Consider the following 27,180-nt stretch of genomic DNA (forward strand, 5'->3'; position numbering starts at 1 on the left):
CACCAAGTTAATAAGGTAAAAACACTCAAGTGTTTAGAAATTTTTTAATTGATATGCTCATCCAAATCCTCACCCAACCGACCATATACTCTTCTCTCACTCTCTTGTGTTCAAAAATAATTATCTCTCAGGTTTTCTCTCCATTTTCAATCTCAAGAACACTAAGAAGGCTTGGAAGCTTAAGCTTTGGTCTAGGAAGGGTTTCCCTAAGGTAAAGTTTCAAAAAACTAGACTTTTGTAAAGTTTTAACCATAGATTTTTCAATAGCTAATTATATATGTTGTTGGAGGAGTTGGTTAAGGTTTTCAAAGAGTTTTGAAGGATACAAAGCAGTAGGAAGATCCAAACCTTAAGCAAGAACAACAAGAGGTGAAAAATTTACTTTTTATGGTTGTTATTGTATGGTTTTGATTTCCTAAGCATTATTTTGTATATTTAATGCTTAAAGTTACTTATTCGTGATGTAATAAGGCTATGATAGTTGCTTTATAATTTTTATGATGCTTGTGTGTTGATTTTTTAAAATAGGAACCAAAATCCCCAAGGGTTTTGTTGAAAACCCTAAAACAAAAATACAAGTTTTGAGCTGTGACTTCCAAGGGGTCAATCGTCCACTGTATATTGATTTTATAAAATTTAACTGTACTATGATGTTTTTGAGATGGAGTACATAAAAGTTAGCTTTTGAAACACTAAAAAATGTTTAGAAATGAGTGAGTTATGCTATTTCAAAATTTAGGTAAAAAAATATTTTTTTCGTATTCTTAATTTCAGGACCAAGTTTGGACAGCCACTGTATAGGTCAAATGAACCCATTTTTTCTAAAAATTTGTGGACATACTCTTGGTATAACCTAGTATTCCACTGTAAAATTTGGTAATAAAATATTGAACGGTTTGAAAGTTATTAAGTGCCAAAGTTTGGAAAAAATAAGGACTTGAAAATAAGGTCATTTTTACCTCATTGTTGGAAAATATTTTCACCAATAAAAAATACTCCTTTTGACCTAATATTTTGCAAAGGCCTAAATGGTATACCAAAAATGGAATTGTAAATTTTGGTAACAATTGAGTAAGTAAATTTCAAGTTATAACCTAACAAAGTATGTAGTTAAAAATGTGAAAAAATGGGGTTTTCACACTTAGTGTAAAAATGAGATTTTGGAACTTAAGGTAAAAAGTAAAATTTTGCTTATTGCAAGATAAAAACTTGGTAAGTCTTGAAAACATATTTTGACCTAAAATACCACTTTGAGATTAGTGAGAATTATTTTTATTAAAGAATTTTTATTCTTTCTAAAAAATAAAAGATTTAATTTATTAATAAGTTAATAAATTAAAAGAGGGTTTAAAACCCTATATTTTGAGAAAATAATTAAGTAAATTATATTTCTAGTAAGTAAACTTGATTAATTGACTTCGGAAAATTTACTAGTGAAGATAAAAAATTTTAACGGTTTTCCTAATTAAGTTAAAATTAGGCTATTTCCTTAAACCAGTTTTTAGAGATTAAAATCTTAAGAAAAATAAAAGGAAAATTAAGAGATTATTTTCTTGAAAAATAATTAAGGAATTTAATTAATATTTTCTTGATATAATACCACTAAAATCTTCTATATAATTAACCGACTTGTGAAAGTACGTGTTAATAGCGATACTTTTAAAGAATAAGATTTTTAGCGGATTGTGGGAAAATACTATTGTGATACCCAAGCCAAGGTGTCGAGACCATAGGATAGGTCTCCCCGAGACTTAGGGTTTAGTCTCAAATTTTTTAGTATGAATTTCTTGAATGGGTTTAAAACCAAATAAGGATCATTAATCCTTACAAATTATTTTTTTTAAATGACCAAACTGCCCAAAATAATAATAATGAATTATGAAGTGTCATAATTAATCCGAGTATACTGTATGGATAACTATAGTATTGGCTAAGCGTAACTGGACTGTACGTTGGAGGGTGAAATCCTGCTGAGAGCTAAGGACTCCAAGTAAGTCAACTTCTATTGTGTGGCTACAATATGAAACGACTATTGTATTGTATGTTAGTATAGAGACACATGCACATATATACACTGACGTAGAAAGTTTGCATAGAGACGTTAGTCCAGTAGGTGCTGATTCAGAAAATCTGAACGGTAGACATCCGTCATATCCGAGACGGTTGATTCTCGTCACACTGCTTGTTTGATTTTTTTATGTCTTGTTCACTACCGCGACGAGTGGATAAGAGGTGAGGATTTCTGGTTTAAACCTAGGGGCGCCAAAATGAATGGGACCTAGGGGCCCTCACTGTCACACTGATTGATTGCTATTATTATGTCCTGTTAATTACCACGATGAGTGGCCAAGAGGTGAGGATTGCTGGTTTAAACCTAGGGGCACCAAAATGAATGGGACCTAGGGGCCCTCATTCTTACTTAATCATTGAACGGTTAGAACCCGAGCAAGTGCTCTGATAAGTTATTTCTGGATAGTAGCCGTGAATATTGGCCATTCAGTGAGAGTGCCTAGAGATACTAGGGGTTGCCAAGTTTGAGTGAGGCTGAACACCCTAGGGGCAATTGCTCACTAGCACCACTGATTAACATAGAAGTCTCTGTAAACCCGTGTAACTTCGATTACACTCTTGAATAGTAGCAATGCCCTAGGTAACTTGATGGTTACCCTTGTGAGGGATTTACTCTTGGATAAGTAGCGATGCCCTAGGTAACTCAATAGTTACCCTTGATGGGGATATTTATTGGCTAGATCGTAGTGTTGAGACTTGTTTCTCTCTTACAGATTAGCATTTATGCTGGAGGGCATGATACGCCCGAATTGTTGGAAATTACCGAGTGTTGGTCTCGAATAATAGTCGTGATATATTATATCTGCTTGCTATGGGATTTTCTGAGGGCGGGGATTTATTTGTTTATATGAAATAGTTGTGATATATTGTATCTGCTTGCTCTGGGATTTTCTAAGTGTAGGGATTTATCTGTTTATATGAAATAGTTTGTCATCTGTTATTAGGCATGACCATAAGTTTGCTAGGACGCTTTTGCATTCTTGAAATTGATTGCGTAGGGCCGGATGGATCCGGAACCCTAATTTTTGTGAGCTATTGTTATATGTGGACAGTAACTTGGTCAGTAACCACCTGTCTTCTCTGCATGCTTTTTTTTTTAAAGTTGAATTTACTAAGCGTTTTCGCTTACCTAGTTGTTTCCTGTTGTAGGTAAGAACAAGGGCAAAGCAGAGCAGTGAGCGCTGGAGTTTTATTTGTGGATGTACATGTGGACCGACCTTTTTGGGAAGCTGTTTTTTTTTAAAATGTTGTGTTATTTTCATATACTAGGCTCATTTTACTATTCATCAAATATGTTTGTATTAAATGTTAAGTATGGGCATACGACTTTTAAAAACTTTTTTTTTATACGAGTTTTTGAGACATTTTGTTAAATGAAAACATTTATATTTCCGCATTATCGAGTCTTAAAAATCCGAGTTGTTACCGTTGGTCTCAGAGCTCTAGTTGAGCCGGTTCTGTAGACAACCCACATGCACATTTCGCAAAGATAGACCGACACTCACTGTAAGTACTGTCTTTTCATATATGTTTCCTTTGCTTTCTTTTATTTACCTCAATTCTATAAATTCTAGGTTATGGTCGATATACGTGAGATAGGTGACCTTGTGATAAGAAACCTGCCCATGATCCCTATGCTTAGGATCTATTACTTTAGAATCTTTAACGATGAGAATCAGTTATGCTTCAAGTACGATCAACAACATCGGCGTGTCATTTGGCAATGGACTCATTACATGATAGAAGTCCTTGATAGGGCCAACACACCCAAGCAACGGAGAGTGTGATATGGCAACACTTGTTTGAGAGGCTCGACATAGATATGGTTTCATCACAGACGTTGGCAACTAATTCGTGACACATGGGATGTCTTCCGTATGCAGATCGAGCTAGCGTTTGGGCCATGGATTGTTCAATCTTCGTGATTGATAGCATACCTCAAGGTAGAGGAGGATCTCGAGAATTCGGACGAGGACACCGACATAAAGCTGGATATCCTAATGGATAGCCTAGATTAGGTTATGTTGTGAGAGTCTTGTTGATACTTTTTGTAAAGACCTTGCAAACCTACTATGTTGTAGGACTTTTGTGTAGTTGTAGTAGGAAGATGTAGAAACCCGACGTGTAGTTAGGGTTCTCTTTTTGGATTTATCATCATGCTAACTAAAATCCTATGGCATGATCTTTCATGATCATTTTGTGTTGCTAGTTTATATCCTTGAATATTATGACTACCTGTTTTGAGTCGAATCATTATGGTTCTTCTTTCTTGTTTATGAGCAAAACTGGTATGCTCATTTATTTCTAGGTTAGTATTCTTCCCTACTATACAATGTGGTATAAAGACTTGTAATGGTGCCTAACACTCGAGCCAAGGGAGGTCGAGCTGTTAATCAACCAGACCAAGCTGTGAGAGCGGTCGTTGACTGTAATGCCCCAAAATTCCTAATAAGGTTTAAGACCTTGATTAGGAGGTCGGGAGGGCCATAATTAATTTATTATGCCATTAAATGATTATATGCATGTTTATGTGAATTATATTACAATATAATGATAAATGCATGCATATGGGTCCATTTTTAATTATAAGGGCATTTTGGTAATTTGACCCAATGAGGGAATAATTGTGTATTTTCATGCATGTGGGTGAAATATGATTAATACCACATTATATGTGGATTTTTTCAAGCCATTCGGCATGAGACGATCTTAGAATGTAAGTTATCGGTCTGGTCATAACGGGGTTAGTTTCGGGGCTCGAGGTGAGTCTCGGGGTAATTTGGTGATTAAAACATTGCCGAGAATTAAAGGGTAATGGGTTGTGATTTATTAGCATTTGGGAATATTGGGAATTGGAGGATGTTAATTATGATTAGCGGGATTAGATGAGAAATGACAATTTTACCCTTGGGGGCTGTTAAGGAAAGAAGACAAGCCTAGGGGCATTTTGGTATTTTGACCTAAAGGATATATATCACCTTAAGAAGCTTTAGGCAGTAGAAAAACAGAGCACCGCCTCTTCCTTCAACCGTTCATCATTTCCTCTTCCTTCTCTTTGAATTTTGAAGCTCAAGTTTGAGGATTCTAGTGTGGGAATCAAGACTTGAGGGTTTAGGCTTGTGTTCAGCCATAGAGGAGGATTCAATTCGGGTTCAAGGTGACCGCTAAGGGATCAAAGGATTGATTGTTCTCAAAGGTCGTTCAATTATTATTTCTAGCTCGAACCATAGGTAAGAAAACTGCACCCAGTATGTGATGCATGTGATGCACGAGGAACATGTGATTAAGGCATGCCATGAATGTTGAATATGAGATTGATTCGAGCTTGAGTCTCTGTGTTTGTGCATGATCCTAATTATGCTAGCAATTGTTAAGTAAGCATGTTGAATGCCCTACATTTGGATATTTTCCATATGATATATGCATGGTAGCATTGCTTACTTGTGCGTGGCACTAACTAACTAGTCAGAATTGGCAATGGTGTCAGTATTAACTGTGAAGTTGTGACCCACTTGTCAAGTTAGTAGTAGTACTGAGCACTGGTCACATGGTATTGACTAAAAAGTCAAGAATAGTCTTAGCATGTTTAACGCAAGTCGACAAAGATTAGATCTAATCGACATCTGCATTGAATGACTCAAATGAGCATTAATGCCGGACTGACCTCAAGTTCGATGAAAACTAAAAGCGCTTGTCTAGCCTATGGCTAGTCACTTAGAGCCAGGGCCAGAGAGCCCCAGTGACTGTTTAGTCACATGGCTATGGGTGCTGAGCCCAGGTGACTCACATGGCTATGGGTACCGAGCCCTGTAGTGACTTGTTCGTCAGTCACTCATTTGATTAGAGCCATGGCCAGAAAGCCCAGGCGACTGCTTCGTCACATGGCTATGGGTACTGAGCCCCCTAGTGACTTGCTCGTCAGTAACTCATTATGGTTAAACAGAACCTCAAAGTGATATTCACTCATCTGTTCAGGGCTATAAGCTCTGTATGATTATAATGATCATCATTCGCATGGCTGTGGGTGTTGAGCCCCGTGGTGACTTGCTTGTCAGTCACTCATTATGGTTAATGGAACCACCAATGTTAAATCACTCATTTGATTAGGATTGACTTGATAGTCATCCAATCAGGAGGGCAGGATTCCTGATCAAGGGTTTCCCCATCATTATCTGAACTTAAGTGCATGCTTGAATATGACTATAATTGATAGGCATTCCAGATATGATTTTGTGACATGATATTACTGTTCATGAGCATATTGAGTTTTCTTGCTGGGCTTCGGCTCACAGTTGTTGTGTGGTGCAGGTAAAGGCAAAAGAAAGTTGGACCATCCTTGAGTTGGAGAGCTTAGGTAATGATGTGTACATATGCGGCTGTTCGACTGCCACGACCGATGGTTGAAAGAGGAACTAGGGTTAAACCCTGTTTTGTCGCTTAGATCGGCTGGTTGTAAATATTTTCTTGTAATGAACCTTTAAATTATATTTTTGGGATCCCAATGTATACAGTAAAAGTTTTAGTGAAACGTTATATCTTAACCAAAATTTTTAAATCCTAAACCGCTAATCATACTTAGTTACACGATTATAGCCAAATGACTGGGTTAGCGAGTTTAGCACTGTTCAAAATTCACACCGTAACGGTCCCTGGAGTTTAGGGCGTTACATTGACCAGGATGCAAGTCGTGGCCGAGGCAGAGGAATGGGACAAGGCTGAGGACAAAGAGTACAGCCAGAACCAAATATAGCAACTCAGATAGATGATCTTTGACTTTGTGGCGGCTACTAAAAAGGAAAAGGAAATCTGCGTTGGTATTAACTTCTTGTCCCTATGCGCTTAGGAGCTTTTTGATTTTAAATCAAACAAAAATGGCAAGGACAAGAGCTCAGAGAGGAAGAGGTGTTGCTGGCCGGGGCTAGGCAGCACCTGCTGCTAGAGCTTAGAACGCGCCTGCCGCTAAAGCTCTAACCCAAGCTGCTATAATTTGCGAGATAGTTGAGCAGATGAATAATCTGCAAAGGCTAGTGGAGACACAGGGAGCCCAAATTGAAAGAGGGCAAAAGAGATAGGAGGACTCTGATGCCCTCCAAGCTGAAAGGTTTAACACCTTTTTGGGATGACTCCCCGTGGCACCCAATAATGCTCAGAACAATGAAATACTGCCTGAAAACAATGAAGAATAGAATCCGGGCCCGTAGGTTGTCGTTGAGAAACTGGTACAGTCAGGAGAAGCACCAAGAGCTGCCCGAGCGAAACCTATATTAGAAAGGTTTGGCAACCAGAATCCACCTATATTCGAGGGGAGCAGTGACCCATCAATGGCAGAGGAATGGATCAGTATTTTGGAAAGGATCTTCGACTTCATTGGAACTACCGAGAGAGAGAAGGTAGTTTGTGCGACCTATATGCTGAGAAAAGATGCCCGCATCTGGTGGGACGCGTCCATGAAAGGGCATAATGTTGTTGAGATGGAATGGCTAGAGTTCTTGACCTTGTTCAATGGAAAGTACTTTAGTAAGGCAGTGATCGAGCACAAAGTGAATGAATTCACTAATCTGAAGTAGGGAATGTCGAGCGTGCAGGACTACGTTTGAAAATTTGACCAGCTATCTAGGTTCGGAAAGAACTAGGTGAACACTGAAGAGAATAAGACCTGGAGTTTTATGAAGGGCCTGCGCAGAGACATTGCCAGGTGTGTAGACACTGGTAGAACTGGCCCAGAGACGTATGCCGAAGCTGTGGAACGGGCTCTTCGCCAAGAGTCTTGGGCCGTATTGGACAAGCCAGAACCACAGAAGAACAAAGATATAAGGTACACTCCCAACAACCCCGGACAGTTTCAGGCCAATCATAATGGCCCAAGGGGAAAGTTCAACCCGAGGTTCGGCCAGAACTCGGGGCAAACAAACAATCCAAGAGGCACAAGGCCGATTTTTGGGGGAAATAACAAAAGAAAAGGGTGACCTCCCAATCAGGCAATGGCTAGTCCCAACAAATAGCCGAGACGTGAGTTTGAACAATGGCCACTGTGCAACAAGTGTAACCGACGCCATCGGGGGTGAGTGTGGGGTATGTTATAACTGTGGAAAGTCAGGGCACTTTGCTAAAGAGTACCGAATGCCAGCCAAGGGCAACGGAAATGACCAGCAGAAACCAATTGGAGCTCCGCCTCGAGTTTATGCGCTTACGCAAAGTGACAAGGGAGCTGGACCATTTGATATGGTGTCAGGTCAGATTTCTATCGCCCAAACCTTGGAATATCCATTAATGGATATTGGTGCATCACATTCTTTTGTATCTGCATCCTTTGTGGGAAAATTAAATAGAAGGCCTGAGTCTATGCCCATTATTTGTGGGGTATCCTTGCCTTCGGGAGAGGATATGCTGGTGCGGACATGGGTTAGAGCCGTACCAGTTTGGGTTGAAGGTCGTGAGTTGACAGTGGATCTGTTAGTCTTGGACCTACATGAATACGACATCATATTTGGGATGGATTGGTTAACTAGATATGGAGCTGTTATCAATTGCAAGCGCAGAAAAGTGGTCTTCAACCCAGCGGGAGAAGAACCATTCGAGTTCAAGGGTAAGTCAAGAGAAAAAAAGTGCCCCATGATTTCTACGATGAAGGCGAGAAAAATGTTGAGTGACAGATGCATCAATTTTCTGGCAAACATAGTGGATAAGGATAAAGAGATGGATCAACAACCTTCTGAGGTACCGGTTGTGTGCAAGTTTCCCGACGTATTTCCTAAAGATCTCCCAGGGATTCCACCAGACCAAGAGATCGTGTTTGGGATAGAGCTAATTCCGGGAACTGCGTCGATCTCAAAGACTCCTTACAGAATGGCGCAAGCTGAACTCAAGGAGTTACAATCGCAACTGCAAGAGTTACTGGACAAGAAGTTCATAAGGCCAAGCCATTCTCCATGGGGAGCCCCGATCTTATTCATGAAGAAGAAAGACGGCTCGATGAGAATGTGCATTGACTATCGGGAGCTGAACAAAGTAACGTTCAAGAACCGATATCCATTGCCCAGGATTGACGATCTTTTCAATCAACTACAAGGAGCGTCGTTATTTTCCAAAATAGACCTGCGATCAGGTTATCATCAGCTCAAGGTTAAGGAGACGGATGTACCAAAGATGACCTTCAGAACACGCTATGGTCACTACGAGTTCTTAGTGATTTCCTTTGGACTAACCAATGCGCCAACAACATTCATGTATCTCATGAATCGTGGATTTCGCGAGTATTTGGATAAGTTCGCCGTCGTGTTCATTGACGATATTCTAATATACTAAAAAATCCAAGAAGAGTATGTGACGCATCTGGGACTGGTCCTTCAGCGTCTGCGAGATGAAAAACTTTACGCTAAGTTTTCGAAGTGCAAATTCTGGCTAGAGAAAGTTAGTTTTATGGGGCACATAGTGTCGGGAGACGAAATTTTGGTAGATCCCGCCAAGATAGAAGCTGTTAAGCAGTGGAAACCTCCGAAAAATGCTCATGAGGTTAGAATTTTTCTTGGGTTAGCGGAATATTACTAGCAATTTGTGGAAGGATTTTCCAAAATAGCTGTACCAATGACTGCCCTCACCCACAAAAACATAAAGTATGAATGGACTGACAAGTGCAAGAAGAGTTTTCAGGACCTGAAAATGAGATTGACGACTGCCCTAGTGCTCACAATCCCTAATGGCACAAAGGGATATACTATTTATAGCGATGCCCCAAGCTGAGGGTTGGGAGCAGTGCTGATGCAACACGGAAAAGTATTTTCTTATGCTTCTCGACAGCTTAAAAATTACGAGAAAAACTATCCAACTCTTGACCTGGAGCTGGCAGCAGTGGTTTTCGCACTGAAAATTTGGAGGCACTACCTGTACGGGATACACTGCGACATCTACACTGATCACAAAAGCCTGAAGTATTTCTTCAATAGAAGGAATTGAATATGAGACATCGTTGATGGTTGAAGCTGTTCAACGACTACGACTGCGACATTCTGTACCACCCGGGAAAAGCAAACAAGGTGCCATATGCATTGAGTCGACAGCCAAGTGCTTACGTGATGACAGTGAAAGAGATTTCATCGCAGTTACGAGCCGACCTTGCTACCTTGGATTTAGAGATAGTATTCGGCCAATTGGCTAACCGCTCTATCGAGCCTACCATTATGGAAGCTATAAAAGGGGGGCAGTTAGTCGATCCTTGGGTACAAAGACTGATGTACGAAGTGAGGAATGAGGGGTGACCAGGATTCCATATCTCCAAAGATGGAGTATTGGGGTTCAAGGGAAAAATATGTGTTCTGGACGATGGCGAGATCAAGAAGCAGATCTTTTTCGAGGGACATAATGCTCCTTATGCCATGCATCCGGGTACCCCGAAAATGTACCAAGACTTGAAAAAGTACTTTTAGTAGCCTGGGATGAAAAAGGAGATGGCAGAATATGTGGCACACTACTTGACTTGTTAGCAGACAAAGGCCGAGCATCAACGGCCAACCGAATTGTTGCAACCCTTAGAAATTCCATAATGGAAGTGGGAGATGGTTACTATGGACTTTCTCATAGGTTTACCAACCACTCCCATGGGGTACGATGCCATTTGGGTTATCATAGATAGGCTGACTAAGTCTGCTCATTTCTTGCCAATCAAGGTAACTTATGGGGCACATAAGTTAGCAGATATTTACATTGCAGAAATAATGAGACTGCATGGTGTACCCAACTCCATCGTATCAGATCGCGATAGACGTTTCACCTCGACATTCTGGGGTAGAATTCAAACAAGGCTGAGTACTAAACTGAAGTTCAACACTTCTTTCCACCCGCAAACAGACGGTCAAAGCGAACGAACAATTCAGAACCTGAAAGATATGCTAAGAGCATGCGTGCTCGACTTTCAAGGGTCATGGAATGAGAAGCTTCCATTGGTAGAGTTCGCTTACGATAGTAGCTATCATGATTCCATCAAGATGGCTCCGTATGAGGCTTTGTACGAAAGGAAATGTCGATCAACGATTCATTGGCACGAGACCGGTGAAAGAAAGTTTCTTGAATCGGATGAGGTTGATCAAATTACCGAGGACATCCGACAGATAAGGCAACACTTGCAAACTTCGGTTGATCGACAACGCAAATATGCCGACCGACGCAGGAGACCCCTGGTGTTTGAGGTTGGCAATAATGTGTTGCTAAAGGTAGCTCCACTACAAGGCGCTATGCTGTTCCAGAAGAAAGGAAAGCTTAGCCCAAGGCTCATTGGACCTTTCGAAATCATAGAGAGGATCGGGGAAGTAGCTTATCGTTTAGCTCTCCCGCCCGCCCTGTCTAAGGTGCATGACGTGTTTCATGTATCCTTGTTGAGAAAATACATGCGCGATCCCTCGCATGTACTCAGCTATGAGCAGCTGAGTATTGATCCTCAACTCGTCTATGAGGAGAAGTCGGTGATGATTCTAGACCGAAAGGAAAAAGTGTTGAGGAACATGATGGTGCTGTTGGTAAAGGTGCAGTGGTGTAACCATGGCATTGAAGAGGTAACTTGGGAAACAGAAGACAAGATGAGGGAGTTGTATCCTCATTTGTTTTAAGTTTCGAGGACGAAATCTCTATAAATTGTAGGTATTGTAACGTCCTGCGTTTCAGGCACCTTAAAACGACTCAGGTCGGGATTGTTTTCCCTGAGTTAAGAATATTATTTTAAATAATAATTTATTTCCATGAGTTATTGCTAGCCAAATTATGAATTTTGTGTTTAAAAGTCAAGATAAGACTTTCGGTCTTGGATCGATACAAAAACCCTAATCGGGTAAAAATCTCAGAAAATAAAATGAAAAACTATGGAAAATATATTTTGGGCATAAAATACATTCATAAAAATTAAAGCTTGGTAAAAAAATAATAACTTAAGAGAAAATGTACATTTTAGGGCATTTTGGTGTTAAATGCTTAATTTTACCGAATTGGGGAATTTTATTCCATGAATGGACCTTATGTTAACTTTTATTGTGTGATTAATTAAATTAAATGTGAGAGACATTTAATTTAATTATTATGTGTTAAGTTTTATTTTTTTTAAATTTAATAACTTTATTATGAGTGAAAAATATTATAGAAAGTCAATTTGGATTTTTCTTCTTAGGTTATTAACCTTTATAAAAAAAAATTATATGATTACATAAATAGAAATTTAATGGCTGGCCATGTAAGGATAAGTATTTGTGTGGACCAAATTGTTTTAGTTTTAATCCCAATTATCTTAGGGTTAATGACACCAAGTGATAAAGGTAAAAACACTCAAGTGTTTAGATATTTTTTAATTGATATGCTCATCCAAACCTTCACCCAACAGACCATATACTCTTCTCTCACTCTCTTGTGTTCAAAAAAATTCTCTTTCAAGTTTTCTCTCCATTTTCAACCTCAAGAACACTAAGAAGGCTTGGAAGCTTAATCTTTGGTCTAGGAAAGGTTTCCCTTAGGTAAGGTTTCAAAAAACTAGACTTTTGTAAAGTTTTAACCATAGATTTTTCAATAGCTAATTATATATGTTCTTAGGGGAGTTGGTTAAGGTTTTGAAAGGGTTTTGAAGGATCCAAAGCTAGTAGAAAGATCCAAACCTTAAGCAAGAACAACAAGAGGTAAAAAGTTTACTTTTTATGGTTGTTATTGTATGGTTTTTATTTTTTAAGCATTATTTTGTATATTTAATGCTTAAAGTTTCTTATTGGTGATGTAATAAGGCTATGGTAATTGCTTTATAATTTTTATGATGCTTGTGTGTTGATTTTTTAAAATAGAAACCAAAATCCCCAAGGGTTTTGTTGAAAACCCTAAAACAAAAATACAAGTTTTGAGCTGTGACTTCCAAGGGGTCAATCGTCCATTGTATATTGATTTTATAAAATTTAATTGTACTGTGATGTTTTTGAGATGGAGTACATAAAAGTTAGCTTTTGAAACACTAAAAAATATTTAGAAATGAGTGAGTTATGCTATTTCAAAATTAGGTAAAAATATGTTTTTTCGTATTCTTAATTTCAGGACCAAGTTTGGATAGCCCTTGTATAGGTCAAATGAACCCATTTTTTTCTAAAGATTTGTGGACATATTCTTGGCATAACCTAGTATTCCACTGTAAAATTTGGTAATAAAATATTGAACACTTTGAAAGTTATTAAGTACCAAAGTTTGGAAAAAAATAAGGACATTAAAATAATGTCATTTTTACCTCATTGTTGGAAAATATTTTTACCAATAAAAAAATACTCATTTTGACCTAATATTTTACAAAGGCCTAAATGGTATACCAAAAATAGAATTGGAAAATTTTGGTAACAATTGAGTAAGTAAATTTCAAGTTATGACCTAACAAAGTATATAGTTAAAAATGAGAAAAAAATAGGGTTTTCACACTTAGTGTAAAAATGAGATTTTGGAACTTAAGGTAAAGAGTAAAATTTTGCTTATTGCAAGATAAAAACTTGGTAAGTCTCGAAAACATATTTTGACCTAAAATACCACTTTGAGATTAGTGAGAATTATTTTTATTAAAGAATTTTTATTCTTTCTAAAAAATAAAATATTTAATTTATTAATAAGTTAATAAATTAAAAGAGGGTTTAAAACCCTATATTTTGAGAAAATAATTAAGTAAATTATTTTTCTAGTAAGTAAACTTGATTAATTGACTTCGGAAAATTTACTAGTGAAGATAAGAAATTTTTAACGGTTTTCCTAATTAATTTAAAATTAGGCTATTTCCTTAAACTGGTTAATAGAGATTAAAACCTTAAGAAAAATAAAAGAAAAATTAAGAGATAATTTTTTTGAAAAATAATTAAGGAATTTAATTAATATTTTCTTGATATAATACCGGCTAAAATCTTCTATATAATTAACTGACTTGTGAAAGTACGTGTTAATAGCGATACTTTTAAAGAATAAGATTTTTAGCGGATTGTGGGAAAATATTATTGTGATACCCGAGCCTAGGTGTCGAGACCATAGGATAGGTCTCCCCGAGACTTAGGGTTTAGTCTCAAATTTTTTAGTATGAATTTCTTGAATGGGATTAAAACCAAATAAGGATCATTAATCCTTACAAATGATTTTTTTAAATGACCAAACTGCCCAAAATAATAATAATGAATTATGAAGTGCCATAATTAATCTGAGTATATTGTATGGATAACTACAGTATTGGCTAAGCGTAATTGGACTGTACGTTGGAGGGTGAAATCCTGCTGAGAGCTAAGGACTCCAAGTAAGTCAACTTCTATTGTGTGGCTACAATATGAAACGACTATTGTATTGTATGTTAGTATAGAGACATATGCACATATATACACTGTCGTAGAAAGTTTGCATAGAGACGTTAGTCCAGTAGGTGCTGATTCAGAAAATATGAATGGTAGACATCTGTCATATCCGAGACGGTTGATTCTCGTCACACTGCTTGTTTGATTTTTTTATGTCTTGTTCACTACCGCGACGAGTGGATAAGAGGTGAGGATTTCTGGTTTAAACCTAGGGGCGCCAAAATGAATGGGACCTAGGGGCCCTCACTGTCACACTGATTGATTGCTATTATTATGTCCTGTTAATTACCACGATGAGTGGCCAAGAGGTGAGGATTGCTAGTTTAAACCTAGGGGCGCCAAAATGAATGGGACCTAGGGGCCCTCATGCTTACTTAATCATTGAACAGTTAGAACCCGAGCAAGTGCTCTGATAAGTTATTCCTAGACAGTATCCGTGAATATTGGTCATTCAGTGAGAGTGCCTAGAGATACTAGGGGTTGCCAAGTTTGAGTGAGGCTGAACACCCTAGGCGCAACTGCTCGCCAGCACCACTGATTAACATAGAAGTCTCTGTAAACCCGTGTAACTTCGATTACACTATTGAATAGTAGCAATGCCCTATGTGACTTGATGGTTACCCTTGTGAGGGATTTACTCTTGGATAAGTAGCGATTCCCTAGGTAACTCGATAGTTACCCTTGATGGGGATATTTATTGTCTAGATCGTAGTGTTGAGACTCGTTTCTCTCTTACAGATTAAAATTTATGCTGGAGGGCGTGATACAGTCGAATTTTTGGAAATTGACGAGTGTTGGTCTCGAATAATAGTTGTGATATATTATATCTGCTTGCTCTGGGATTTTCTGAGGGCATGGATTTATTTGTTTATATGAAATAGTTGTGATATATTGTATCTGCTTGCTCTGGGATTTTCTAAGTGCAGGGATTTATTTGTTTATATGAAATAGTTTGTCATCGGTTATCAGGCATGACCATAAGTTTGCTAGGATGCTTTTGCGTTCTTGAAATTGATTGCGTAGGGCCGGATGAATCCGGAACCCTAATTTTTGTGAGCTATTGTTATATGTGGACAGTAACTTGGTCAGTGACCACCTGTCTTCTTTGCATGCTTTTTGTTTTAAAGTTGAACTTACTAAGCGTTTTCACTTACCTAGTTGTTTCCTGTTGTAGGTATGAACAAGGGCAAAGCAGAGCAGTGAGCCTTGGAGTGTACTTTGTGGATGTACATGTGGACCGACCTTTTTGGGAAGTCGTTTTGTTTTGGAAATATTGTATTATTTTCATAAACTAGGCTCATTTTACTATTCATAAAATATGTTTGTATTAAATGTTAAGTATGGTCATACGACTTTTAAAAAGTTTTTTTTTATACGACTTTTTGAGGAATTTTGTTAAATGAAAATATTTATATTTCCGCATTATCGAGTCTTGAAAATCCGGGTTGTTACAGTAGAAATATCATTGTAAATACCTAGAGTTTTTTGTACTGCTAAGTTTAGGTTGTAATTGACAACTAAGTTTAGGTTGTGTTTTTTTTCCTTATTTTTTGTCTAGCTCTTTGTATTCAACCTATATATAGGCCATACTATTTATCAATAAAATCAGATTAGAAGTATTATTCACAAAATCTACAAGGTGGAGATAATTTTTAACAATTTATGAGGAGTTTAAATAAAAATGGGTATGACGAATACTTCCACCTCCATCTGTTGCCTAGATTCACAATGACCCAACCCCACCTCTGCTCAATAAAGATCTAAGAAGGAGGAAGCCTAGTTCCACGAAAATAGAAAGCCTAGATCTAAGAATGAGGAAGCATCGGTAAAGGAAGAAGAGGAATAGTGTGGAAATTTAAGGTTAGGGTTTGTTCATGGAAGAAGAAGAAGAAGAAGAAGAAGAAGAAAGAGTATGGGAGTAGTTTAGGATTAGTGTTTTATTAAAAACAGGTGTTTATTTTAAAATCTGAATATTGATTTTTATTAATTTGATATTTAAATTATTTTTATTCTTAATTTAATTTTTTTTATTAATTTTGAATTTAATAACATTTTATTAATATTATTAAATTAACTAATTTAAAAAGTTGAGGGTATTTTAGTCATATAAATTTTTTTTGACCAAAATCAGGTCCAGTATATTATTTTGTTATATTTTGCAAAACGTATGGTCTAAATTGTCATTTAACAAAACAGAGAGTCTGATTGGTAACTATTGCAAAACATAGGGTCTAAAATGATATTTACCCTTAAAAATAATAAAATATTTGGTAATAAAGAATGGTTTAAAGAGAAAAAAATAGGTGATAGTTTTTTTAAATTTTACCCTGATAAATTATGATTTATTTAATAAAATATAACTTTAGGACCTATATGAGCCATAAAGCAAAGGTTGGAGATCTAATTGCTACAAAATAAAGGTTGAGGACCTAAGTGATACAATTGGTAAAAAACAGGGACTCCATGTGCTATTTACCCTTTTGTGAATGTTAGTTACAAAATTATACTTTTTAGTTATAAAACTAGTTTTGCAAAATTTTGTTACACAAATAACTTTACTTAGTTAAAAATTTGTCTATAATTTTTGTTTACAAAAATGCATTTTTATAAGTGATTTTTGTAACAGTTATTTACAAAAATATAATAGATGTTTACAAATTTGTAACGGATGTTTACAAGTTTGTAAACGTTATTCACAAAAATATTAAATTTTACCAGTTTTTATTTATAGTTTTACTACTTCGTATTTACACTTTTGTCTCTCCATATTTTTGTAATGAACCGTATCTTTTTTTTAGAGATTTTTATATAAAATATTAATTTTCGCTAAAATACTACGTTTTTACGGCCAAACATTTTTTTTCTTTTCAATTTTACGGTTTTAAGGAAATTTTTATATTTTTACATTTTTACGATTTTGTCTTTTTTATTTTTTTGTGTTATTTTCACGTTTTTTTAAGTTTTTTGTTGTTGATGTTTAGTTGGTCCAATAAGTTATTTTCAAGTTGCATTTTAATTGTTTTTCCTAAACAAAACGTATTTTTGTAATTATGAAACTTTAAAAATTGTATTTTTGAAAATTAGAATGAGTATTTTTAAAAATAAAAAATAGAAATTATAAAAAAAATGTGTATTTAAGAAAAAATATCTTTTTTTTTTAGTGCACTTTGTAGATCCCCCTCCAAAATAGCGGGCTTATATTTGGGCCGAAGTTAAAGCCCATTCAAGGGAAATTGGGCCATTCACTACCATTTTGGGCTTTTTTGTTAACTCCCAGCTCGCACACGTCAACTCCGACTCTGTCTGCGAGAAACTGAGAGGGGAGAGTAGGGGTTTTAGTTTAGGGTTTTCTTCTCTCTCTTCTATGCCTTAAGCTTCAGTAAAGTAAATATTGAGAGAAATGAGAGGAACAGAGCTTCCATTGAATCAAACCCAGAAGGTTCGTCTACAGAGAGCTCTCGAAAAACTTGAGTCTCTTTCTTCCAAGGTCAATGCTAATGCTTCTGTCACAGTCGCCGATTCCATTCCTGTTAACTACGAAGATGGCGTCCTCAAGTACCCCTCTCTCTCTCAAATGCTTTATAACCTGAAACTTCGAACTTGAAATTTGATTTAGGTTTTATCTGTAGCAGTATATCTCGTTAACTCTAGTTTTGTCTGATTCAGGGGACATGGAACCTCAGAACTCAATGGTGAGGTCGTTGCGACAGTTTGCGGTATTGTGGAGCGAGTCAATAAGCTGGTCTACGTCCGTGCTTTACGGGCCAGGTACAAGCCCGAGGTTGGAGATATCATAGTGGGTCGTGTTGTCGAGGTAATATAGTTACACTCACAAGTCCATTTTTCTACGTCTTTTTTTCTCTAACTTTCTTGTATGGTGAAGTTATTCTGAGGTAGATTATATATAATGGTTCGTAATGGAATTGATTACGTCATGCACTTTGTAGCAAAACTGAACTTACTGTAATATTATCATTTTCGGCTTTTTGTCAAAGATATCCAACTCATTTCTCTCTGTTGATACATTTCTGTGTAGGTTGCTCCCAAACGTTGGAGAATAGAGATCAACTTTAGCCAGGATGCAGTTCTGATGCTTTCTTCAATGAACTTACCTGATGGTATCCAGGTATAGATAGTAGTATCTCAGCGTCGAGGATTTTTTGCTGCAAAATTTTAAATCTTTGGTGGTTTTAGAAACCCATTGGTTTGATGTGATATTGATAGAATTTGACAATTTCTTGTTCTTTGATTTCTGATTTTATTTAAAGTTGAAAAAAAGTCTGTTAGGATTTTTAGGGCTACGGAGATACAAGAGCTTTTAAGATGTTTATATTTTGATTTATATCATTCCCTCGATGAATTATAGGGTATTTTATTTTTCTGATAGGCATAGACCATGCTAATAATCTGCAAAGGGAACTGAAACAAGGAATGGATTCCCTTTTTCCCATTCATTATGTGTTTAAAGTCTTACGCAGATGGGATAAGTTTCAGAAATCCTTCAACCAGCAATTGTTATCACTTAGATGATGCAAAGAAGTAGATTGTTATTGTTTTTCTTCCTGGCATAAACTGATGTTTAAATTTCGCTTGTTAATTGCTAGAGGCGACGTACTGCTTTGGATGAACTCAACATGCGTAGTATTTTTGAAGAGAGTGATGTTGTTTGTGTAAGTTCGCTTACTGTCCATTTATTGGCTTATCGGAAAACATTCACTTCTTAGTTACATCATATGATGAAAAAGAGAAGGGCAAGTAAGGTAATAAGCCAAATTGCTAATTTTAGTGTTCTATGGTATTGTTTTTCAGGCCGAGGTTCGTGGTTTTCAACATGATGGCTTACATCTCCAAGCAAGAAGTCAAAAGTATGGAAAGGTTGGTCTTATTTTATGATCTTATTTCATTTTATATTTCAAAATATGAGAAACTGAAAATAGGAATTATTAGTTGTTTGGCTTGTATTAATGCAAGGAGAAAATCTAAGAGCAGCTACCCTTGAAAATTCGGATACAGTTTTAGACACCTGACCGGGCTATTGCATTTTCAAAAAATCTGTTTACTTATTCAATTATATTTTAACTACTACGTGATGTATTTTATAAAAGTTTATTCACCTTCTGCTGAATAGCCTGAATTCCAAACTAAATTGTAGAGACTATTTTATTTGATTTGCCGTAACTATTTTGTTAAATATTATCTGTTACCTGCTAAAAAAAAAAGGGATTCTCAAAGTTATTACGTCTAAATTGTATATTCTTCATTACAGCTTAAAAGGGGTCAATTGCTTACAGTCCCTCCTTATCTAGTGAAGAGAAGGAAGCAACATTTTCATAATTTGGAAGAGTATGGGATTGACTTGATACTAGGCTGTAACGGATTTATCTGGGTCGGGGAACACGTTGTAGCTGCAGATGATATAGTGGAAGAACAGATAAACAAGTCCGAACAACAAACAACTATGAGTCTGGAGGAACAAGAGCAAGTTTCTACCCCACTTGAGATCAGACAATACATTTGCAGGACGGCAAACGCAATCCGAGTTTTGTCTACTCTGGGTTTCATTGTTACCGTAGAAGTGATCATGGAGATAGTAGACTTGAGTTGCTCTATGAATGTCGATATCCATGAAATGCTTGGTTCAGAGTTTTGTGTTTTGGTTGCCGAGAAAGAGGTTGAACGACGAACCTTGACCAAAAAAATGAGATGAGGAGAAAGGATGGCTTTCAAATCTTTATGGCAAACCAATTTCTCTCAATGTAGTTTTACCTTTTGTTTCTTTTTACTTGAACCTTGATATTGTTTGGAAAGGTTTTTTTTTATAACCAAAATGCAAATGTCGTGGTGCTTGTCAATTGGGAAAGAAAAAGGAAATTCTTGAGCAATCCAATGAGAATTTTAAATATTTCATCAAAATTCTATTTTTTATTTTTATTTTGCCTCGCACTTTTATATGATTATATTATATATCAACTTCTAATGAGAGAGAAATAGGAAAATGATAAAAAAAAATATTAAAAAAAACATTTACTTCGACCTTTGAAGCTTAGCTACACCTATTTTACGCATTTAGAAAAGGATTTTAAGCCATTTAGCATTTAGGTATTTTGTTTTTTTACATATTGGCTTGTTAACGGCAGCTATTGGGACTCCTCTTACAAAACTTTCGCATCAAGACTTGTAAAATGTATTTTGTTGCCACTTTGTACATTTAAAAGCAATAATATGTGGGGAAAAAAAAAGTAGCGGCTTTTCACATTCTCTTCTTAGCCAATATAAGTACCATACATGCAATCAGCTTCATAGTATGTAGTTTCTATCATGAAACTGTATTTGTATTGTATTGCATTGCATTGCATTGCATGGGGTCTATTCTTCTCTTCTCCTATTTGTAAAGAAAACTGTGAAACCAGTAATGTCAAGTGTGTTGGGGCACAAGTAGCGATGTTACAGCTCATCCTTTTGGGGTGGTGATTGGAAGCATTGTTCATCCCAATAATAGGGAAACTTCAGTTTTGCTGCACTGTGAGGCATTGACCAGTCTTCATAGACAAACCTGAAAGCAAATGGAAACATAAACAATAAACATGAATGTCAAATGTAAAAGATTGTTGGAGATCGTCTTTTTAACTGGTAACCAGGGAAGAAATCTTTCACAGAAAAAAAAAATCTCAAAAACGAGTCATACTATATCATCAAAAATCACACTTACTGAAAGCTTCAGATATGATTTAACTTATTATAATCAAGTAAAATAAAAATTCCACCTATGTTTCTTAGTGGCTATTTGACTAAGCCATCATGTATTTCAAAATTCAACTCTTCCATGGACTTTTTGTGGGTTAAATGCAGAAGGTGAGAGGATGGAAGAGGTCTTAGAATACATACACTTTGACTGGGGGACGAGAAATAATAACAAGCAACTGCAAATCTTCATGTTCATTAGTATTCCAGACCTGAAAAAGAAAAAAGAAATGAACCACAAAAGGATAACAGGATAAAAGTTGTTAACCGTGATAATGTAGTAGACCTCCAATGTTGCAAAGCAGTACAAGATTTCCATGAGTATGCCGAATCAAGTTTTGTAGCTGTTTCCTTCTATGTGGGAAGCTCATAACATTTTTTTAGTAGAAAATTTATTCAAACATTTACCTGGTGAACATCATTAACAGGTATGATAAATGTGCTATTTGGGAAAATAGAGAACTCTTGTGGACGTCCAGGATGCTTTAGGTGTGAGCTTGAAGAAAGATAGACCGTGCCAGTTCCTCTCAGCACAACAAAAACTTCTTCGCATGAATGCCTATGGATTGGTGTGCGTGATCCTGGAGCAAATGTTTGAAGCCATACTTCCACCTGTGAAAAGCCCAATTTTGCATTTAATAACGCTTCGAAACCAGCATGTGGCATCAATATACCTTGCCTATAACATATACTTGTGCAGATATCAAGCCAACATTAACTCTACGTGAAAGATACAAAAGAGGTCTACAGTCAAACTGGATGGATGGACCTCATTTCGAATCAAAGAACCAACTACCAATCACATGATTTATAATCAACTCTTCGAGTGAAGACTTTGAAACCACAAGTTCTTTATGCACATTATGGAATTTTTCAACCAATAAATTAGTGGCCTCGTGTATATAATCATCCATATAAGCTGAAAAAGAAGAAGTAAAAACTTCAAAAAGAGAAAAATTAATCTAAAATAACTTATTATTGTTACCTCTTTCAGCCCATGCAAGATTGAACCTGCTATAGTAATGTGGGACAGGCCTGCCCTTCCATAGTTATCCTGTTGAAGCTCACTGATGTTCCTCACTAATAATGGGAATTCTGCATACATAAATTTACATATTTAAGGAAAAGTGCAGAAACATCTTTCAAGAATCACAAGTTTAACACTTACATATTCATTCACTATAAATCAAACCCACCAAAAAATAAGTCCACCTAAAGATAAAAAAAAAAAAAAAAAAAACCAGGTGAACTCTTTGTGGGTTGGACAAACATGCTAATTCACCCGTTTTAAGGGATCAGTGTGAATGTAGGGTCATTTTCTACTAGCCTAATCCACAATTACGAAGGGTAAAAGGAAAAAACAAAAAACACAAATTGTTACATATCAATTTCCAATTTTAGCACTAACAGCCAAAAATAGTACATAAAAAATTACAACATGCAAGACCCAGAAATATCATTGATAAAAGGTTCGGAACAGAGCAATATCCAAGAGAAACGATAGGAAGGATCAACTAATAATCAGCCACAAAAGTATAGAAATCCTCAGCAGTAAATAACAAAATGGTTGCGTGTTTAATAGGCGAAGATTAAAAATGTGAAAAGAAGGAAAAAGAAAAGCGAAAATGGACGAAGGCAAAGATGTTACTTACCATTAATGGAGCACTTGGAAGCATGAGAAGTTGCAGAGAATAAAACGGAGTTAAGGAAGAAGAAGGTCACCAAAAACCCAGCCATTTTTTTCTCACTCACTCTTCTGACTACTTCCAGACTCGGATACTAGCATTTCTTTCGGTCTCAAAAACTTATTCAGTACTATTTAATTATTTTTTGTGGAGGTTCTAGAAACTACTCGTCGTTTACAAGATTTTTCTGCAATACCTAAAAACTCCCTAAGTTTTTTGTATCAAGACATGTCACCAGTGTTTAAGACAAATTTTCGTTTAGTCATTTGAAAAAATTATGAAAGAATCCTTTATATTGTAATTAGAAAACATAAACACGTTTATTATTAAAAAATATACATATTTTAAAATATCTTTTTGGGAGATTAGGGTAGGGATTCATTTTTTCCTTACTCCTACAACATGTTCTTTATATAAATACATCTGGGCGTCTTGATGACAATTTTTTTTTTTTATAATGGTGTTCATTGTATAGCAAACATCTTGTAGGTTATTGAAAAATTATGAATAATTAAAGTGCCGAAAACAAAGTTAAAAGAGTTTGTTGTACATGTGTTTTTTTTTTATTATTATCATTATCATACGCTTTGTGTGATTTTTTTTTTATAAAAAATATAAATTATGTATAAGAAAATTTATGTTTTGTGTATGACTTATTTTGACTGATTACCCGTTTGAACACTTTATTTTTAAAACTTAATTTTTTGACATCGTGTGTTTGTCAAAATGTTAAATATAAGAATGAATAAATCGATCATTATATTTTGGCCGCTTACCTGTTTTGACCATTTATTTTTAAAAATTAACCTTTGGACCATGTATTTATTTAAAATGTTCAAATTTATTTATAAAAATTAAATTATACATATATAATTTATATTTTATGCAAGGGTTCATACCATTTTGAACATTATATTTTAGCCGATTACCCATTGAGACCTTTATTTTTAAAAATTAACTTGTGGACCTCATATTTTGTCAAAAAGTTAAAAATAAGAATAGATAGATCGATTATTTGAACAATATATTTTGGTCGATTACTCATTTTGACTCTTTATTTTTAAAAATTAACCTTTGGATTATGTATTTATTCAAAGTATTAAAAATTCTTTATAAAAAGTAAATTATATATATATATAATTTATGTTTTCTATAAGGGTTCACATCATTTTGAACTTTGTATTTTAGCCGATTACCCATTTGGACCCTTTATTTTTTAAAATTAACTTATGGACCTTGTGTTTTGTCAAAAGGTTAAAAATACAAATAGATAGTTTATTATTTATTATTATTATTATATATAGATATTTTTAATTGACATTTATTATTATTATTAAAATAAAAATGAGAAAAAAGAGAAAATAAATAGATTTTTTTCCTTAATTAATTAATAGCCATAAATTAGAAAAATAAAATAAAAAATGAGAAAAGTTAAAAGTTATTTATATTTATAATTTAATTAAACAATTGTCGTAATTAAATATCTAATAAAATTTGAATTCAAATTAAAAAATGTAAAAAAAGAAGAAAATAGAAAGGGCGCTTTGGAGCAATTTTAGAGTGCCATATCATATAATATACTAGAAAACATAACCGCGCTTTGCGCAGTCTTTTACAATTATTAAAAAATATACGTATTTTAAAATATTTAAAATATTTTTTGGGAGATTGTTGAGTAGGGATTCATTTTCACCCTACTCGTACAACATGTTTTTTATATGGACACGTGAGAGCGTCTTGACCACTATTTTTTTTACAATGGTGTTCATTGTATAGCAAACCTCTCGCAGGTTTTTAAAAAATTATGAATAATTAAAGTGTCGAAAATAAATTTAAAATTACTTTTTATACATGTGCTTTTATTTTTTTTTATTATTATTATCATTATTATATGCTTTGCATGATTTTTTTTTTATAAAAAGTATAAATTATGTATAATAAAATCAATGTTTTGTGTAAGACTTATTTTGGCCGATTACCCATTTGAACCCTTTATTTTTAAAAATTAACTTTTAGATCTCGTATTTTGTCAAAATGTTAAATATAGGAATGAATAAATTGATTATTTGAACATTGTATTTTGATCGATTATCCGTTTTGACTCTTTATTTTTAAAAATTCACCTTTGGGTTGTGCATTTATTGCAAAGGTTCAAAATTCTTCATAAAAAATAAATTATATATATACTTTATGTTTTTTGTAAGGGTTCACACTATTTTGAACCTTGTATTTTAGCCGATTACCCGTTGGGACCTTTATTTTCAAAAATGAACTTGTGGACCTCAAGTTTTATCAAAAGGTTAAAAATAGGAATATAAAGATTGTACACTATATTTTGGTCGATTACTCGTTTCGACTTTTTATTTTTTAAAAAATAACATTTGGACCATGTATTTATTCAAAGTGTTAAAATTCTTTATAAAAAGTAAATTATATAAATATATATAATTATCTATATAATTTATGTTTTCTATAAGGGTTCACACCATTTTTAACTTTGTATTTTAGCCGATTACCCGTTTGGACTCTTTATTTTTTAAAATTAACTTGTGGACTTTGTGTTTTGTCAAAATGTTAAAATACAAATAGGTAGATTACTTATTTATTTATTATTATTATTATATATATTTAATTAACATCTATTATTATTATTATAAAAATGATAAAAAAGAGAAAATAGATATAGTTTTTACTTAATTAAATAATAGCTATAAATTAGAAAAGGAAAATAAAAAATGAGAAAAGTTCACGGTTATTTATATTTATAATTTAATTAAATAATTGTTGTAATTAAATATCTAATCAAATTTGAATTCAAATTAAAAAATGTGAAAAAAAAAGAAAATATAAAATGTGCTTTGGAGCAATTTTAGAGTGTCACATCATATAAATATATTAGAAAATATACCCACTTTCGCATAAATTTTTTTATAATAATTTTAAATATATATTTAAGGTAATTTTATATTTGTTTGATAAATATTATAATTTGAATTTATAAATTTTGTAATTCAACTATATATATTTAATGTAATTCTATATTTGTTTGATTAATTTTATAATTTGCATAATGTGAGTGAGAAATTTATACCTTTTGTAATTCCTCCATTTTTTTTAAGTTATGCTCTAATAGTAAAATTGTATAAAAAAGTATCTAATTAATCAATTATTTGTTTCTCTCTCCTTTCAAGAAATTAATAGAATGTATAATAGAATTTGAAAAGCAAGAGATGTGAAAAAATTAAGCTAACAAACAATATTAACATCAATTGTCATAATTATATACTTTTTAATTCATAATATGTTCCTTATTTCTAAAAAAGATTTTTGTGCTTCACATCAACCTCTGCATCTTTTGTTGCTGCTGGAATATCCACTAAATTACAATCTAGAAAACATTTATTTACTATAGTGAAAACAAATCACAAATCCAAACAATAATAGTAGTAATATCATTTTGTCACAAACTTGAGAAAATATCAAATGAGTGAAAAATACAATTATTAATATAATTTTTATTATTACTACATTTTTTTAAGCGTGTAAAATAGATAGAGTAAATAATAATATCTTATTTAAGTTTAAAAAATATGTAACTGCATATTTTTTTTATAACGTGTATGGCACATTTTTTTTAAATTACTACATTGTTATAATCTATATAAAATGAATAAAAAAAATTAGATTAAAGGAGAAAATAAATAAAGTGTTTTGGAGCAATTTTAGTTTTTTAAACGTGTAAAATAGATAGAGTAAATAATAATATCTTATTTAAAATTAAAAAGTATGTAACTACTTACTTTTTTTAAAAAAATTACTATATTATTATAATCTATAAAATGAATAAAAAATTAGATTAAAGGAGAAAATAGATAGAGTGTTTTAGAATAATTTTAGAGTACCACATCATCTTCTTGAAGCTCTCCTTTATATAATATATAGATTAGAAAATATACATGCCTTCACGTAATTTTTTTTTATAATAATTTTAAATATATATTGAAGGTAATTTATATTTGTTTGATAAATATTATAATTTGAATTTATACATTTTGTAATTCAACTATATATATTTAACGTAATTATATATTTGTTTGATTAATTTTATAATTTGTATAATGTGAATGAAAAATTTATACCTTTTGTAATTCCTCCATTTTTTTAAGTTATGCTCTAACAGTAAAATTGTATTAAAAGTATCTAATTAATCAATTATTTATTTCCCTCTCCTTTCAAGAAATTAATATAATGTATAATAGCATTTGAAAAGCAAGAGATATGAAAAAATTAAGCTAACAAACAATATTAATATCATTTGTCATAATTATATACTTTTTCATAATATGTTCCTTGTT

At 34.1% G+C, this 27,180-nt stretch overlaps 2 protein-coding genes across 2 annotated transcripts; one reads left to right on the plus strand and one right to left on the minus strand.

Moving 5' to 3' along the window:
• The first annotated feature begins 17,706 nt into the window (after positions 1-17,706).
• LOC133792408 (exosome complex component RRP4 homolog) lies at positions 17,707-20,312 on the plus strand. Its single transcript, XM_062230315.1, has 6 exons — positions 17,707-17,954; positions 18,066-18,213; positions 18,436-18,525; positions 19,004-19,069; positions 19,209-19,274; positions 19,666-20,312. Exons 1-6 carry the CDS (start codon positions 17,800-17,802, stop codon positions 20,104-20,106), a joined length of 966 nt encoding a protein of 321 aa, XP_062086299.1. The 5' UTR covers positions 17,707-17,799; the 3' UTR covers positions 20,107-20,312.
• Positions 20,313-20,574: 262 nt separating this feature from the next.
• LOC133792416 (auxin-binding protein T85) lies at positions 20,575-22,935 on the minus strand. The gene is made up of 5 exons (XM_062230323.1): positions 22,793-22,935; positions 22,126-22,235; positions 21,549-21,752; positions 21,285-21,352; positions 20,575-20,952 (listed from the first exon to the last, which is right to left on the minus strand). Exons 1-5 carry the CDS (start codon positions 22,875-22,877, stop codon positions 20,844-20,846), a joined length of 576 nt encoding a protein of 191 aa, XP_062086307.1. The 5' UTR covers positions 22,878-22,935; the 3' UTR covers positions 20,575-20,843.
• Positions 22,936-27,180: the final 4,245 nt, after the last annotated feature.

The sequence above is a fragment of the Humulus lupulus genome, chromosome 1 (assembly GCF_963169125.1).
Source record: "Humulus lupulus chromosome 1, drHumLupu1.1, whole genome shotgun sequence".
NCBI classification, from domain to species: Eukaryota; Viridiplantae; Streptophyta; class Magnoliopsida; order Rosales; family Cannabaceae; genus Humulus; species Humulus lupulus.

Excerpts from the sequence above, each read along its gene's own strand:
- LOC133792408 (XM_062230315.1), top strand. The coding sequence starts at position 17,800 with ATGAGAGGAACAGAGCTTCCATTGAATCAAACCCAGAAGGTTCGTCTA. Across the intron at positions 18,214-18,435 it reads TAGTGGGTCGTGTTGTCGAG|GTTGCTCCCAAACGTTGGAG; the intron begins GTAATATAGTTA and ends ATTTCTGTGTAG. Across the intron at positions 19,275-19,665 it reads GAAGTCAAAAGTATGGAAAG|CTTAAAAGGGGTCAATTGCT; the intron begins GTTGGTCTTATT and ends TCTTCATTACAG.
- LOC133792416 (XM_062230323.1), bottom strand. The coding sequence starts at position 22,877 with ATGGCTGGGTTTTTGGTGACCTTCTTCTTCCTTAACTCCGTTTTATTC. Across the intron at positions 22,236-22,792 it reads TTCCAAGTGCTCCATTAATG|AATTCCCATTATTAGTGAGG; the intron begins GTAAGTAACATC and ends TTATGTATGCAG. Across the intron at positions 21,353-21,548 it reads CTGTTAATGATGTTCACCAG|GTCTGGAATACTAATGAACA; the intron begins GTAAATGTTTGA and ends TTTCTTTTTCAG.